This window comes from Dromiciops gliroides, chromosome 1 (genome assembly GCF_019393635.1).
Source record: "Dromiciops gliroides isolate mDroGli1 chromosome 1, mDroGli1.pri, whole genome shotgun sequence".
NCBI classification, from domain to species: domain Eukaryota; kingdom Metazoa; phylum Chordata; class Mammalia; order Microbiotheria; family Microbiotheriidae; genus Dromiciops; species Dromiciops gliroides.
The window spans coordinates 488,181,183-488,195,939 of record NC_057861.1 but is presented as its reverse complement, the minus strand read 5'-3'; the positions used below and the strand labels follow the sequence as shown (position 1 = coordinate 488,195,939).

Sequence of the window (14,757 nt, the reverse complement as noted above, 5' to 3'; positions counted from 1 at the left end):
TCTTCAATTCACCAATGAGGAAATTGAGATTTAAAGAGTTTGCAGAAGGCCACAGCACTGGTAAGTGGCCAGACCAAGACTAGAACACAGGTTTCCTGACTCTAAATCTAGGGCCTTCTTCTGTTAAACAAAAGTCTCTTCACTTTAATAGGCTTCAATTTTCTCAACTGTGAAAGGCATGTTAGCCTACTTCCCAGGACGGCTGTAAAGTAATAACTATGAAGAATGCCTATAAATCTCCTTATAAATAAAATGTTCTCGATAAATAATAATAGTATTAACATCATCAAAGTAATTAAAAGGAGAAATAAAGGGCATAAACATACTCCCTGGTGTGAATATAAGTGAACATGGAGACGGAAAAAATGGTGCATTAGAAGTCTTGGTCTTCTTGTGCTATAATTTGATGAGTGCTTTAAGGTATTTCCTGAAATTATTGTTAGGTGCCAAGGAGACTAAAAACATGCTGAAGAATTGCCCAATTTGAAGGTATCCAAACCCTAGCTACAAGTTCCTCCCTCCCTGATTCCCTACATTTTTATTGACACCATGACTGTTTCTGGGGCCGCATTAGTGCAAAATTCTTACACCCTGGGTAACATCTTAGGAAGTATTCTGTTTTTCTAAAACATCTAAGTCTGAGCTTCAGGCATTCTGAATGCTCTGCTGGTTTATCTTGTCACTGCATCAAGGGACCAAACACTGACACCCTCCATGCATCTTTCTACTGCGGCTGAGGTTGCTTTTGAATATGACTGTTCTGTGCTAATAGTATTCCATGGTCTGTAGCCATATAACATCACTAGGAGAGAACTGGTATTACAAAGATGGGATTTCTGTCAGAGCCTAACATCAGAGAGGCAGAGTCCAAGTTCCTGTAGGGGGAGATGGAGAAGGAGGCTCAGATTGCAGATTGTATCACCTTAACGCATAATAGGCACTTAATAAATATTTCTTGAATTGAACTGTTCTTTAATAGATCTGAATCTGGGTAAAGAGCTAGGTTAACATGAGGCTTTATTGTATATTAAAACTTTTCACTAGTGCCATTGATACCTCTGGGTATTTAATTTTCCAAATGCAATCCCTCCTGATCACCTTATACTCAGTTCTAGACTTAACACTTTCTCCATCTGCAGCATCTATCCAAGATGTATACATTGATGAGAACATGAGCAAAACACCTTTTACCTTTTTTCATTCACCTTATTTTCCTCCTGTGGATGGTTATATCAATTTATTATTGGGGATTCTGCTTGAGAATGCTCTGCAGTGTCCCAGAGGTCTGTACAATGAGGTCTGTATAATGTCATTTGTTAATAAGAACATTTTGAAAAACTCATCAATAAATCATCCTTCTTTTCTTTGGGATTTGCACAGAATATCTTCCATGTCACTAATGAACATCTTAGGTCAGGGATTCTTAACCTGGGAACTCCCTTGGTGGGGGGTGGGAGATGTAGATTTCAGAGAGTCCATGAACTTGGATGGGGAGAAAAACAACAACAACATCTCCATTTTCACTAACCTTTGTTCCATTAAATCTTATGTAACTTATTTTATGCATTTAAAAACATTATTCGGGGCGGGGGGGGAATGCTTCACAAGACTGCCAAAGGGATCCATGACCCAAAGAAAGTTCAGACTAGCCTTAGACAAACTCACCTCCTTCTTTCAAGGATCTTGTATAATCTTGATGTAGGGGCAGGAAATACCCTATTTTAAGGAAGTTTCTTTCCCCAGTGCATTTTGTTCTATTGAATCAAGTTTTTAAAAAGCAATAAACAATAGTCATAGTTAAATCTCACATCTGTCTATTTTGTGACCATAAGTATGTGGTCTGCTATAAAAGAAATCTTCAAAACTCTGTTTGTTTTCTTCTCATGTTTTCATTAGGGATATCCTGGATGGAAAAGCAATTCTCATAAAGATTTTATGAGATGGGAAAGCAGACATGTCAATAAGGAGGTACTGATGGAGATTTGGTTGTCTTTTTTTGTTATAAAAGTACTCTATGATCTTTTCCACTCTTTGTTTTTGTTTTTTGTTTTGTTTTTGCAGGGCAATGAGGGTTAAGTGACTTGCCCAGGGTCACACAGCTAGTAACTGTCAAGTGTCTGAGGCCCTATTTGAACTCAGGTCCTCTGGAATCCAAGTCTGGCGCTTTATCCACTGCACCAGATCCTTTCCACTCTTTGCAAAGTTTCCCCTTTTCCAGCTATCTTAAAAAATCAATCCATGAGTACCTTTCAAATCTTATCAAATCCAGCATAGATCTCTTCTGTTACAATAACTACTCAGTTCAGCCAGTCTTCCCAACTTTCCCAAGCACAATTGCCACTTTCTCAGATAGTACAACAGGTACTGAGGCAGTAGAACAAAATAAAATTGTGATGATACATTATAATTATCATCCCTGGCAATAACAGATCATCAGCCACAGATCTTTTCCATCTTATATATGTTTGGTGCCTTCCTTCTTTTATTTATAAATGTTCTCAGAATCTAGCTTAGCCAGATTTGATGTCAATACTCACTTCCCTCTTTTGTGAGAGGATATTACTCATTGTCCTCCAGCATCTTCACAAATAACATTTGTAAATGACCTTATGTTTAAAACTCGTTTTTATCTTAGCCATAGTTCCCTGTTTGATAAGGGAATTTATTTACTTGCAAGCAGAAGTCCCTGGGTTCTTGTGTGATAAATGTGTCATATTTTGGTAATCTTTTCAAAGAAAGTGTGATAACGAGAGTTGATGTTTTTATCTATTTCTCTTTTTTTTTGGAGTTGAAAAAATTGTTTTAAAAGTACTGTAAAGCCTGGAAATCCAAGTGCTCATGAAGTTCCTCATAGGTGCAATATTTCTACTGAATAGGTTGCTCAGCTGAGTTTCCATGTTCCATTCCTCCTTACAATTAGACTTTTAACAATCAGGGTTTGCTCTCTTTTGAATCTATAGCTGGATCTCTTCTCTGCTGTCAAAGGTCCCGTTCCTTCAAACTTTTCCCTCCCTCAAGTGACTGCCCTTTTGTATCCATTTCTATCTGGAGTATGTCTCTGTTCCCTAAATTCGTTGAATTCTCTTGGATTCCTGTATAGGGTACCTTTCTCTAGGTAAGTTGCTTCTAGATCTCATAGTGGGGCATCCCCCACCCTGATATCACATCCACAAAGAACTACCCAAGCTTGTACTTCTGGTATGGAATTCTCTTCATGATTCAGTTATAAAGCTTTGCAAAGGCATGTCCAGTGAAGTCACTCCCTTAAATTTCATCAGAGAAAAAGGTTCACATTTCATAAAAAGATCATCAGATGTGTGCCTTCTCTCTGTTGATTATTTCTAGTTTATCCTGTATATAGTTTATTTATACCTAGGGTTTTTTCCATATTGTCTCTCTTCCCCCGCCCCCCCACCCCAGACTAGATTGTAAGGTCTTCTAGAGCAGGGATTGTTTTTTGCCTTTCTTTGTATCCCCAGAGTTTAGCACAGGGTCAGGGACATAGTAGGTGCTTAATAGATGTTTGACCCACTGACTGCTTATGCTCATCATGAGAACTACAGGAAAAGGACCTACTGTCCAGTAAAATGGTGTTTAATATTGCCTTTGGGTGCATGTGATATAAACTATGTCAAATCCTTTATTTACTCCTGAAGGGAAACTGGCCAGCCAGCCTTTCTTTTAGCTACAACTTCTTTGTTGTCTGGTTTATAGCATAAATATCAATATGAATGTGGTTCAGTTCCTCCAGTGGTATATCAACTTGTTGGTCATTGAGCAAGGATCTTAAATTCCGGATGCCAACAGTGAAGTTAAAGTTTGGAGATGGGCTAAGAAGTGGATAGTTCTTGGCACCTTCTGCCCACTTTCCTTTCCTTCCTCTCCCATTGCTACAGAAGCCTGATTGGATTGTGAAAAATAGAGGACCATTTCATACTTTTTTTCTGTTTCACATGCTGCCTTGGTCAAAAAAATCATTACCTAGAAGCCAAATTTCTGGTGATATAGTGCTGTGTTTAACAGCATAATATAAGCTGAATCGCTCATGAGAGTCTCCCTAGCCTCTCATATAATGGATAAATTAATAAATGAATACTGACCTTCTACCCTCCAAAAATAGATACAAGAAGATCCTAAATTGGACTGAGCCTGAAATTAACTGGCTCTCTGAAAGGACCTCAGTAGCCTCTCCACCTGGCTAAACTAAGAAGCCCTGGAAAATTGAAATCCTCTGAGTTACTAGACTAAAGCGAGGCCTGCAGGAATGGCTGAAAGTCCCCAGAGAGTGTGACTATCAATAACAAGCCTATTCTCCAGGTATTCTACTCCTCCCACTCCCACTTACAGAATGTATCAACACCAGGTTTCCCATCGCAGGCCATTACTTGATGCAGTGGATAGAGCACTGAATCTGGATTTAGGAAGACCTGAGTTCAAATATGGCATCAACTACTGGAAGTGTGAACCTGGGCAGTTCACTTAAATGCTTTTTTGCCCCAATTTTCCCATTTTACAGATGAGGAATCAACTAGCAGTCAATTCTCCAAGCATTCCCCCTGCTCCCAACACCACCAGTCCCCAAGTCCAGGCTCCCTATCCCTTCTCCCAATGTTTGGTTCTGCTTGACCCATTTAAAAACCTCATTAAAAACCCACTGGCTACTGGTTTGGGCTCTCCTTTCCCCTCGGCATTCTAATGGGACCCAGCCTGTTTCCATTATCTGACTGCCTCTCATATTATGAATATTTTTCTTCAGTAAAACTGGTCTGCTTTACTTTGTCTCTGCTGCATTCAATCTTCCTCTGTATTCTGTCTTTTTTTTTTTTTTTGGCGGGGCAATGAGGGTTAAGTGACTTGCCCAGGGTCACACAGCTAGTAAGTGTCAAGTGTCTGAGGCCAGATTTGAACTCAGGTCCTCTTGAATCCAGGGCCGGTGCTTTATCCACTGCACCACCCAACTGCCCCCTGTATTCTGTCTTGTATGGCCACACTCCCTCTTTGTCCTGTGTCTTAGAATCTCACTCAAATACATTAAGACACTCCCTAAATTTAGTGTTACTCTAGTATGCTAAATCTTTTATTATATAGTTATCCCTTCCACATTGCCAGGGTTGGGGCGCTGTGCCCCCACTGCACAAAATATTTTGGCCATCTCTTCATACCAGAAAAGAAGCCTGAATTTTTTCCTTTTCTTTTAGGGGTATTTACAGTACCTTGTGGTAACATTTAGATTGATACTACATTGGTTGATATTAATAGTGCTACTACACGTATATCTTATGTATTTCTGAGTTTCCAAACTTTTTCTGCATCATCTGCTGGCCTTCGCATGTTGTCTGAGGCTTCTGTAAAACTCCCCCCAGATTCCCATTTAATTTCTTATAATGATTCACAATATATCAAAAACATGAAGGGAAAAGTCGAGATGCAGAAGAGATAAAACCGTATGTTGCTATTTCAGGACCTTGATCTCAAGAGATTCCTCTTTTGCTACTTGTAGGGAGATTAGAGTTCTATGAGAATTAGTTTGTTTTTAGTAATTCATCATTCCTTTCTTTACTTCCATGTGTCATTGGTTTTCTTCATTTTCTCATGGACTGAGTACCTTCATCTTACCCTGAGTTACTACTTGTTGGGGAAATAATCAATTCTAGTCAGATGAACAAATATTTGCTTTTTAAGTGTTGTTGTTTTTTAATTTTTTGGTGAGGCAATTGGGGTTAAGTGACTTGCCCAGGGTCACACAGCTAGTAAGTGTCAAGTGTCTGAGTCCCAATTTGAACTCAGGTCCTCTTGAATCCAGGGCCAGTGCTCTATCCACTGTGCCTCCTAGCTGCCCCCTTTTTAAGTGTTTTTAAGGGTTATTAGGTGCTTACTACCTGTCAGGCAGAGGGGATACAAAGAAAAGTCAAAATATAGTCCCTCCCTTTAAGGAGCTCATGTTCTGGTGGGGAGAGACAACATGCAAGTAAATTAGTAGACACAAGATATCTACAGTCTATGGAAGGCAATCTCAGAAGGGAAAGCACTAGCAGCTGAGGGGTTAGGGAAGGCCTCCTACAGAAGGATCTGAGCTGAGTCTTGAAGGAAGCCAGGGAAAGTTCGAGGCAGAGGTGGGGGAACAAAGGCATCCAGGTAAGGAGCACAGCCTGTGCCAAGACATGGAGATCAGAGAGTCCTATGGATTTTCAGCAATCACAGGAGTGGGTGTTCAGGAGAGGGTGTCCATGCCCATCTCTTTCTTCTGAGAAAAGGTGTGTCATGTAACCATGACTGTAAGGGGGGGAAAGCTTCACAAGACACATGCTTTTGTCGCAGAACATGCCTCATGTCATCCAAATGTCATCTCGCCTTGTTCCAGTTCCATGTAAAACACTTTCAAGGCCCCTTTGTATTTTGCTCAGCTGCATTTCTAATGAGGTAAAAATTAACCCCATGTGGCAGAACAAAGATTACATATACAGTGGTATTACCAAAGGAATTCCTCTAGGAAAACCTCAAAGAAAAGCTGAGAATCATAGATAGGATGCAGAACCCGGAAAGGCCGTTGGAGATAAATTAGTCCAACCATCTCAAAGAGGTGGAAGGACCAAAGGTCACACAGGGAGTTAAGTGATAGAGTCAGAATTCAAACCCAACTTCCTTGACTCTAAATTTAATGGTCTTTCCGCTGTGTCACATCACTTCTTAAGCAAGGGCAGTATCTTATTCTGTCTTGGTTTTGTTTTTGTTTTTTGTTTTTTGTTTTGTTTTTTTTTAGTGAGGCAATTGGGGTTAAGTGACTTGCCCAGGGTCACACAGTTAGTAAGTGTTAAGTGTCTGAGGCCGAATTTGAACCCAGGTACTCCTGACTCCAGGGCTGGTGCTCTATCCACTGCGCCACTTAGCTGCCCCAATTCTGTCTTGTTTTTAATGAAGAAAGCCCTGCTAGGAAGTTTATGAAAACTAGACGTCTGTTGTAGAGCTTATCCCACCCAAAGTTCTTTCAATACAACTCCAGGCTAACATCTGTCACAATGAAAGCAATCCAATAATTACACCAAATAATTTAAGACTGGAATAACTATCTCATTGCGTTCTCTGCTTGGATTGTTAGTTTCCTTTCTGTGTGCTCTGATTTCATGGATATATTTGTATGTAACACCAGTAGCAGACTCTTGCATTCAGGATTAATATTGTAAAATGATGTAAAAGTCACCTGCAGTTAACAACCTGAGTGGGGACTTTGGGGGGGCACATTTTTTTTGGCTCCGTGGGATTATTCAAAAGACTCACTGTGATGTTGAATAGGTGCCCCTCCAAGGTCTACAATAGGTGGGTGGTTAAGATAAAGAATTTTCCCTGAAAGGATCCCTGGAAACAGGTACACGAATATCTGAGCAGCAGCTTCTTTCTCTACCCCTCTCCCCAGAGTCTGGACCCGCTCCCTTTGAGCACCAGAAAAAAGAGATTTAGATGACATAGAACCTCCAACATTCAGAAAAACCAGATGGTGGGGAGAGAGAAACAGGATCTCCCCATTTTTTTGTCTGTGTCATACTTCTAGTAACTTTTCCAGAACCCAAGAGGACTCCTCACTGATCCTGGCTGCTAGTTCAATCCGGGGTATTTGGAGATGGGGGTAAAGAGGTGGAGAGAAAGATATCAGGAACTTGGAACCCAGGAATTCTAGTCTTAACCCACTATATCTTCAAATTTGAGAGGGGAAGGGGAACAACCACTTATTAAGTACTTACTATGTGTCAGGCACTGCGCTAGGTAGGCAATTTAGAAATATCTCATTTGGTCATTGTGACAATTGTGAGGTATATGTCCATTATCACCATTTTACAATTGAAGAAACAGGGGCAAGACAGAGAAGGTCAAAGACCTACGTAAGCTTCCTTCACCAACCCTCCTCCCCCACCTCCCAAATACGGGGGCAATTCGAGTTCATTTATTTTCATTCATTCAACAAATCTTTTTTCAAGCAACTACTCATCTAAGAATTTAGGTGAGCCCTGGCAAGGTTTTAATGGACAGGACAGGTGCATATTCTCATCTCGTTATGAAGCTAAAAAAATGTCAGAATCTGTAGATCACCTCCCCTGGCCTTAATGAGGGCTGATGTATATAATTCACCCTTTTGAGGATTAGACAGAACTCCATCTGAGAGAGATACTTCAACACAACAGCATACATTTATCAATCTCTGCACCTGTCTATCATTTCTACCTCTCTAGACATTTTTGAAACATCTGGCAAAAAGACATTCCAAAGGAAAGAGATAGCTAAGTCCTATTACCCACAAGAAAGGATTGTGTAACACAAAGCAACAGATAATCCCCACACTATGTCCACTTCGCATTAATACATATATTTGTATTTACCAGTTCTTTTATATTGATTCAGGTAGACTGCCCCCCACCCACCCCCAAAATTGCCTACAACAAAGCCCATAAACCAGTTGTTTTTTTAGATACTAGAATTGTATTGGGATTCCACTTTAGCCATGTAATCATAACCCTTAAAACGTATTCTATAGGAGAAAAAGTAAGGACTCACAGCCCTTCATTTGGGCCTCAGCACTCAGTGGTGAATCACTGTTAAGTGACTTGCTCAGGGTCATATAGCTCATAAATGTCTGAGACTGGATTTGAACTTAGGTCTTTCTGATTCCAGGCCTAGCGCTCTATCCACTGAGCCATTTAGCTGCCCTCTTTGAGCTTTACTACTTACTAGCTATCAGTAAGTATCTGCTCTTCCATTTCCTCTTCAGCAAACTGGAAATGATGATATTATACTCCTCCAATATAGCATTATTCTGCTACCTCCTTAATAATATAGTTAACATTGAAGATTTGCAAAGTGTTTTACATGTTCACTCAGTTTCCTCACAAGGAGGAAAGTACTCTTATTATCCCTATTTTTATAGATGAGGAAACTGAGGCAAAGAGAGGCTAACTGACTAGCCCAGGTTCACACAGCTAGTGTCCAACACAAGATTTGAACTCAGGGCTTCCTGACTCTAAACTCTGCGCTCTATCCAGTTTGCAACCTCACTGCCTCCCTGAGGTATAGAGGGGACCTTGAGTTCTCAAGGGCCTCAGGACAAGCTCTCTCAAGTCCTACGAGCCAGTAAGATTTCAGTAATGAACTTGGTGAAAGACTGAGTATTTTTTCTTTATAGGACCAGAAGGTTGACCAAGATATAATGGATTTGGGGGGATCGAAGTGGGGTGGGGTAGGAGGGCGATAGAAGCTCCTTTAGCTGCATAAAAAGTTGTAGAAAGGTGATCTTCATCAGTAGAAGAAATACCTGGGGCAGCTAGGTGGCACAGTGGATAGAGCACTGGCCCTGGAGTCAGGAGTACCTGAGTTCAAATCCGGCCTCAGACACTTGGCACTTAACTAGCTGTGTGACCCTGGGCAAGTCACTTAACCCCAATTGCCTCACCAAAAAAAAAAAAAAGAAAGAAATACCTACATGGATAAAATAATGGATCTTTGGAAGTGGTGAAGTCACAGTTATTCTCTTTATCTCATAAGGTTTTATCTGAGGATGAAAGGAGATAATGCTTGTAAAGAGTGTACTTGTAACTGTCCAATGCCAAAGGAACACAAGCTGCTGTTGTTATCACTCAGAAAGTAGCACAATGTCTCACAATCAGAAGGGATTTCAGAGGTCATCTAATTCAACCCCCATCTCAATAAGAAACCCCTAGATAGTGAGGTGGTACAGTTGGATAGAGCAACAGAGCTGGAGTCAGTAGGACCTGAGTTCAAATCAAACCTCAGAAACTTACTAGCTGTTTGAACCTGGGCAAGTCACTTAACCTTATTTGCTTCATTTGCCTCATTTGTGAAATGAGCTGGAGAAGGAAATGACAAACCACTCCAGTATCTTTGCCAAGAAAAACAACAAATCGGGTCACTAAGAGTTGGACATGACTGAACAATACAAGTGGTTACACCACTTTTGTCTGAAGACTTCCAAAGCGGGGGAATCTACTTTTCCCCTGAGACAGACTTCTCTACTTCTGGGTCACTCTAACTTTTAGGGAATACTTCCTTACATAAAGCCTAATTTGCCTCTTCACAACTTTTACCAATTACTCCTAGTTCTGTCCTCAAAGGCCAAGAAGAAAAAGCCAGATTCCTTTCCTACATGCCCACGCTTGAAATACCTGACTATTGCTATCATGACTCCCCTGAGTCTTCTCTTTTCTGGGTTAAGTATACTGGGTTCTTTCAATCCACCCTCATGGGATGTGATCTTGAGGCTCTTTCTCAGCCTGATTGGCCTTCTCTGGATACTCTCCAGCTTATCCATGTCCTTAGTAAAAATGTGGTAACCAGAACTGAACAAAATACTCCACATATGGAGGGACCAGGTCAGAGTACAATGGGACTTAGCACCACTCATGTTCTCAACACTGTGCTCCACTTAATGTAATCTAAGAATACGTTAGCTTTTTTAGCTGGCATATCACAAGATCCCTTTGACTCATATTAACTTTTCAGTTCACAAAAAAACCCAGATCTTTTTTTTAGAAAAATTGCTGCCAGCACTAGCCATGCCACTTATTCATTTTATTCATTTGAAGTTGATTTTTTTTGAGCCCAGGTGTAAAATTTTACATTTATCTTTATTAAGATTCAGTCCAATAGTATAGCATTTCAAGATCTTTTTGAATGCTAACACTATCATCAGTGGTATAGCTTTCTCCCAACCTAGTTATCAATTGCAAATTGGATGTGCATACCATTTTTGGCTTTATGAGAAAGAGACAGAGAGAGACAGACAGACAGAGAGAAACAGAGACAGAGAGTGAGAGAGAGAGACAGACAGACAGGCAGAGACAGAGACAGAGAGAGATACAGAGACAGAGACAGACAGACAGACACAGAGAGACAGAGACAGAAGCAGAGTCAGAGACAGAGACAGAGAGAAAATGAGGGGAAGAGGAAGAGACAGACACACACAGAGAGACTGTATATTCAGTTCATATTACAATTGTAAACACATAATACACAGGTTGAACAAAAGTATAAGCTTTCTTGAGAACAGAGTCTGCATTGTAACTATCCTTATATCCTCAGTGCCTAGCACAGTGCCTTGAATATAGTAGGTGTTTAATAAATGTCTGCTGAATGAATGTTGAAATACTAAAAATTAGGAACCTCCCAGTCTTGGCATATACAAGGCAGACATTCTAAATATCTGAACTAATGAGATTTTTTAAAAAAATTCTTCTATATTGTCTTTCTTCAGGCACCTAACACCATACCTGGCATATAATAGACATTTAATATGTTTGTTGATGGATGAATGAATGAATGACCTTGAGATGTGTTAAAAAGAGGCAATATGGAACAGGGGAAAGACCACTGTCTCTGCAATGAGAGGACATGGGTTTTAATACCACCTCTGATATATGTGACCTTGGGCAAATCACCTAATCTCCCTAGGTCTCAATTTTCTCCCCTGTAAAATGAGAATGTTCAACTAGATCATCTCTGAAATCCTTTTCAGCTCTGCCTCTATAATGCTGGGGAAAGACCAACTGAGATTGTGGGCAGTGATAGTTGGTCCAGAAGCTCCATGCTTGACTCTAATCAGTGTCTTACTGAAATCAAACAATGAGCATTTATTTATTTAAGCACCTACTATGTGCCAGGCATGATTCCAGGTTTTTCGAGGAAGGATTCAAGGAAGAAAGCACACCAATGAAATCATTTTGATCTCAAGGAACAAAGGAAAGTGCCATGTGAAGTCATCAATCACCCTCCCCCTTACACACACACACACACACACACACACACACACACCCCCTTTCTAGCAGCAAGCCTCTTGAAACAAAAATGGAAACCAGAGTGTGAAAAATAGGTGACACCATTAGGGGGCATTAAGACACAGCTGCCCACACCTGCAGTGTGCTGGGTTATCCCTTGCAGAACTGTTTGCTTACCAACCTGCAGACCTGTGCTTAAGCTCCTCCAGGGGGTCATTGCCATGGGGGTGCAGAGACACCGAGAACCTCGTTCAGAGCATTTGAGTATCTGACACAGCTGTGGCCCAGCAGGCTTATCATTAAAAATATGCACTTGTTCTAATCTTTAATTCCTGTAGCTCCACTTAATGTTAAAAAGAACCTTCATATATTCTGAGAACTATGTGGGCTCTGTCAAACTTAGAGTCATTTTTACAATCCTTACTGTAATTAAGGCTGCAAGAAACTCCAATGGTTCAGAGTGCAGATTCCGTTTGGATAATCCTGTAAAAAGTTCAGGTGCTTCTATGAACTAGATCAACCTTTTGTGTCTATAAAGCTGAGCTGAGAAAATCTTGTGAGCACTTCCTGGGCTTTCAAATTTTCCACTTGCTCCTCGCTTCTGTTCATGGCAGGAATGCAATTCGAATCACCGTGTGTGTGTGTGTGTGTGTGTGTGTGTGTGTGTGTGTGTGTGTGTGTGTGTGTGTGTGTGTGTGTGAAAACCCAGTGCTACTGATGTGAGTCTCTTCTCTTCCCACTTCCCCCTTTCTCCACTTTCCCCCTTCCCTCCTCCACATGTGAGCTTAGTTCACTGTAAAGGCACTCTATGCAGAGAAAAGAAAGGCTTCTCCAGAAACAGTGACTAGGAATGTCAGCAATTACATTTCCCTGAATTTCGTGAAATTCATTTTTAAATGGAACATAATAATAGATGAGAAAAACCTTTGCAAAGTATATGGTGCTATATAAATGTTAAGATCCTATTAGGATTGAATATTTTGGAAACTCATCCAGTCAAGGATGCTACAAGCATTGAAATGTGATATACAGTTGCACTTTAGGAGAAAGCATTCAATAAGCACTTATTAAGTGCCTAACGTATGCCGAGCACTGTGCTAAATGCTGGGGATACAAAGACAAAAAATGGAAACAATCCCTGACATTCTTACAATGACATTCTATCAATGGAGAAAATATGCAAATATATCCCCTTTGGGCCCCCCCATACTCCCTAAAACCAACCTCCTACCAGCTGGGGCAGCTAGGTGGTTCAGGGGGTAGAGTGCTAGGCCTGGAGTCAGGTAAACCTGAGCCCAAATCCGGCCTTAGACACTTACTACCTGTGTGACCCTGGGCAAGTCACTTAACCCTGATTGCCCCAGTTTCCTCATCTGCAAAATGAGCTGGAGAGGGAAATGGCAAAACAGTCTAGTACCTTTGCCAAGAAAACCCCAAATGGGGTCACAAAGAGTTGGTCACAACTGAAATGACTGAACAACAATCAACTAGAAAGAGCCTTAGTTGTGGAGGCAGGAGAGGGTAGATGTAGTTTTAAAGTTGGGCATGAAGAGAGAAATGTGTGGGTCATAATTTCTTCCTCTTTTTTCTTTCCCCAAATTCGGGGTGGGGGGGAGAAGAGAGAAGGGAGTTTCTATAGAGTAATCGTAGGCATGACATTCATAGCATCATAGAGTAGAGCTGGAAATGAGAGTTCATCTATTCCAAACCTCTTATTTTACAGTTGAGAAAATTGATGCCTAGAAAATCAAGTTATGGCACAAACTGTACCCCGAGGATCATAAGGCTGCTGCTGGCCCCACCTTTTCACCAACCCCAACCAAAAGGATGGATCGTTCCCTCTTTTCAAAAATCCTGAAATGCAGATAGCAGGAAGCTAATAGATCTGTATCACCCAGGAGGATGCCAGTTGCAAAAGATATGATTGATCGCTTTCTATTTATCTGTATATGGCTTGCTTTGTATATATTTGTTTGTATGATGTCTCTCCTATTAGATTTTTGGGGGGACAGGGCAATGAGGGTTAAGTGACTTACCCAAGGTCACACAGCTAGTGAGTGTTGTGTCTGAGGTCAGATTTGAACTCGGGTCCTCCTGAATCCAGGGCTGGTGCTTTATCCTCTGTGCCACCTAGCTGCCCCTTAGATTTTAAACTCCTTGAATTCAGGGATTGTCTTTTGTCTTTTTGTATCCCTGGTGCTTAGCATAGTGCCTGGCACCTAGCAGATGTTTAATAAATGTTCATTGATTGATGGATCATGTCAAATTTACAAGACTTAGGCCACTCCAAGGAGCCTCTCTCTCCCCTGAAGAAATCTTCACCAAGTCCTAATCAGTTTTAAAGCATTTAGACAATAAAAGAAGAGGGGATATTTCTGCCAATTCCAGCCTTCCCTATCGGGTGCATCAAACAGCCTTGAAAAAGAATTAGCAAAAAAGCCCAATCAAATGCCTTACACTGAATTATCTGTTACTTGCAAATGTGGAGCGAAGGAAGCCCCATTGCATCGGAGGGATAGGCTGAAGCAAGTATTCATTTATGTGTTGTGGGTTTTTTTTTAACAGATACTCATGAGTTTACTTTGGACTATATGGAGATTTCTTTTCCACATACATCTCTCAGTCGGCTGCCGGCCTCCACATATAACAACCAGAAAGCACTTTGCTTGCCTCAGAAAAGCTGCATTTTGAAAACTCACCAGGCACCATCCCTGTCAGAGTTGGAGCAGAGTAGCTGCCCTGTCCAGCAGGGGGGACGTGTGGAGGGTATCCTGGGAGGGTTGTGCTTGCCAAATCACGACCTGAAGAATCAAACCAACAAATCACCATGTGAGCATTTGCAACAACCCGACATGTTTTTACATTTCCCCAAACACCCAGAACACAGGCCATGCATTTGTCATATCTGTACTGTGAATACCAAAGTGGGCTCCCCACCCCCCACCCCCCACCCCTGGCTGGCAGGAAGAAAAGAGCCTTTTCT

At 41.1% G+C, this 14,757-nt stretch overlaps 1 protein-coding gene across 1 annotated transcript in view; it reads right to left on the bottom strand.

Annotated features, from left to right (window-relative positions):
- Nucleotides 1-14,757, bottom strand: part of PAX5 (paired box 5) — a 332,623-nt gene that overhangs the window by 49,554 nt on the left and 268,312 nt on the right. The window contains exon 9 of the mRNA XM_043997512.1: nt 14,474-14,575. Coding sequence (XP_043853447.1) covers nt 14,474-14,575 — 102 coding nt within the window. The remainder of the gene's footprint in view (nt 1-14,473; nt 14,576-14,757) is intronic.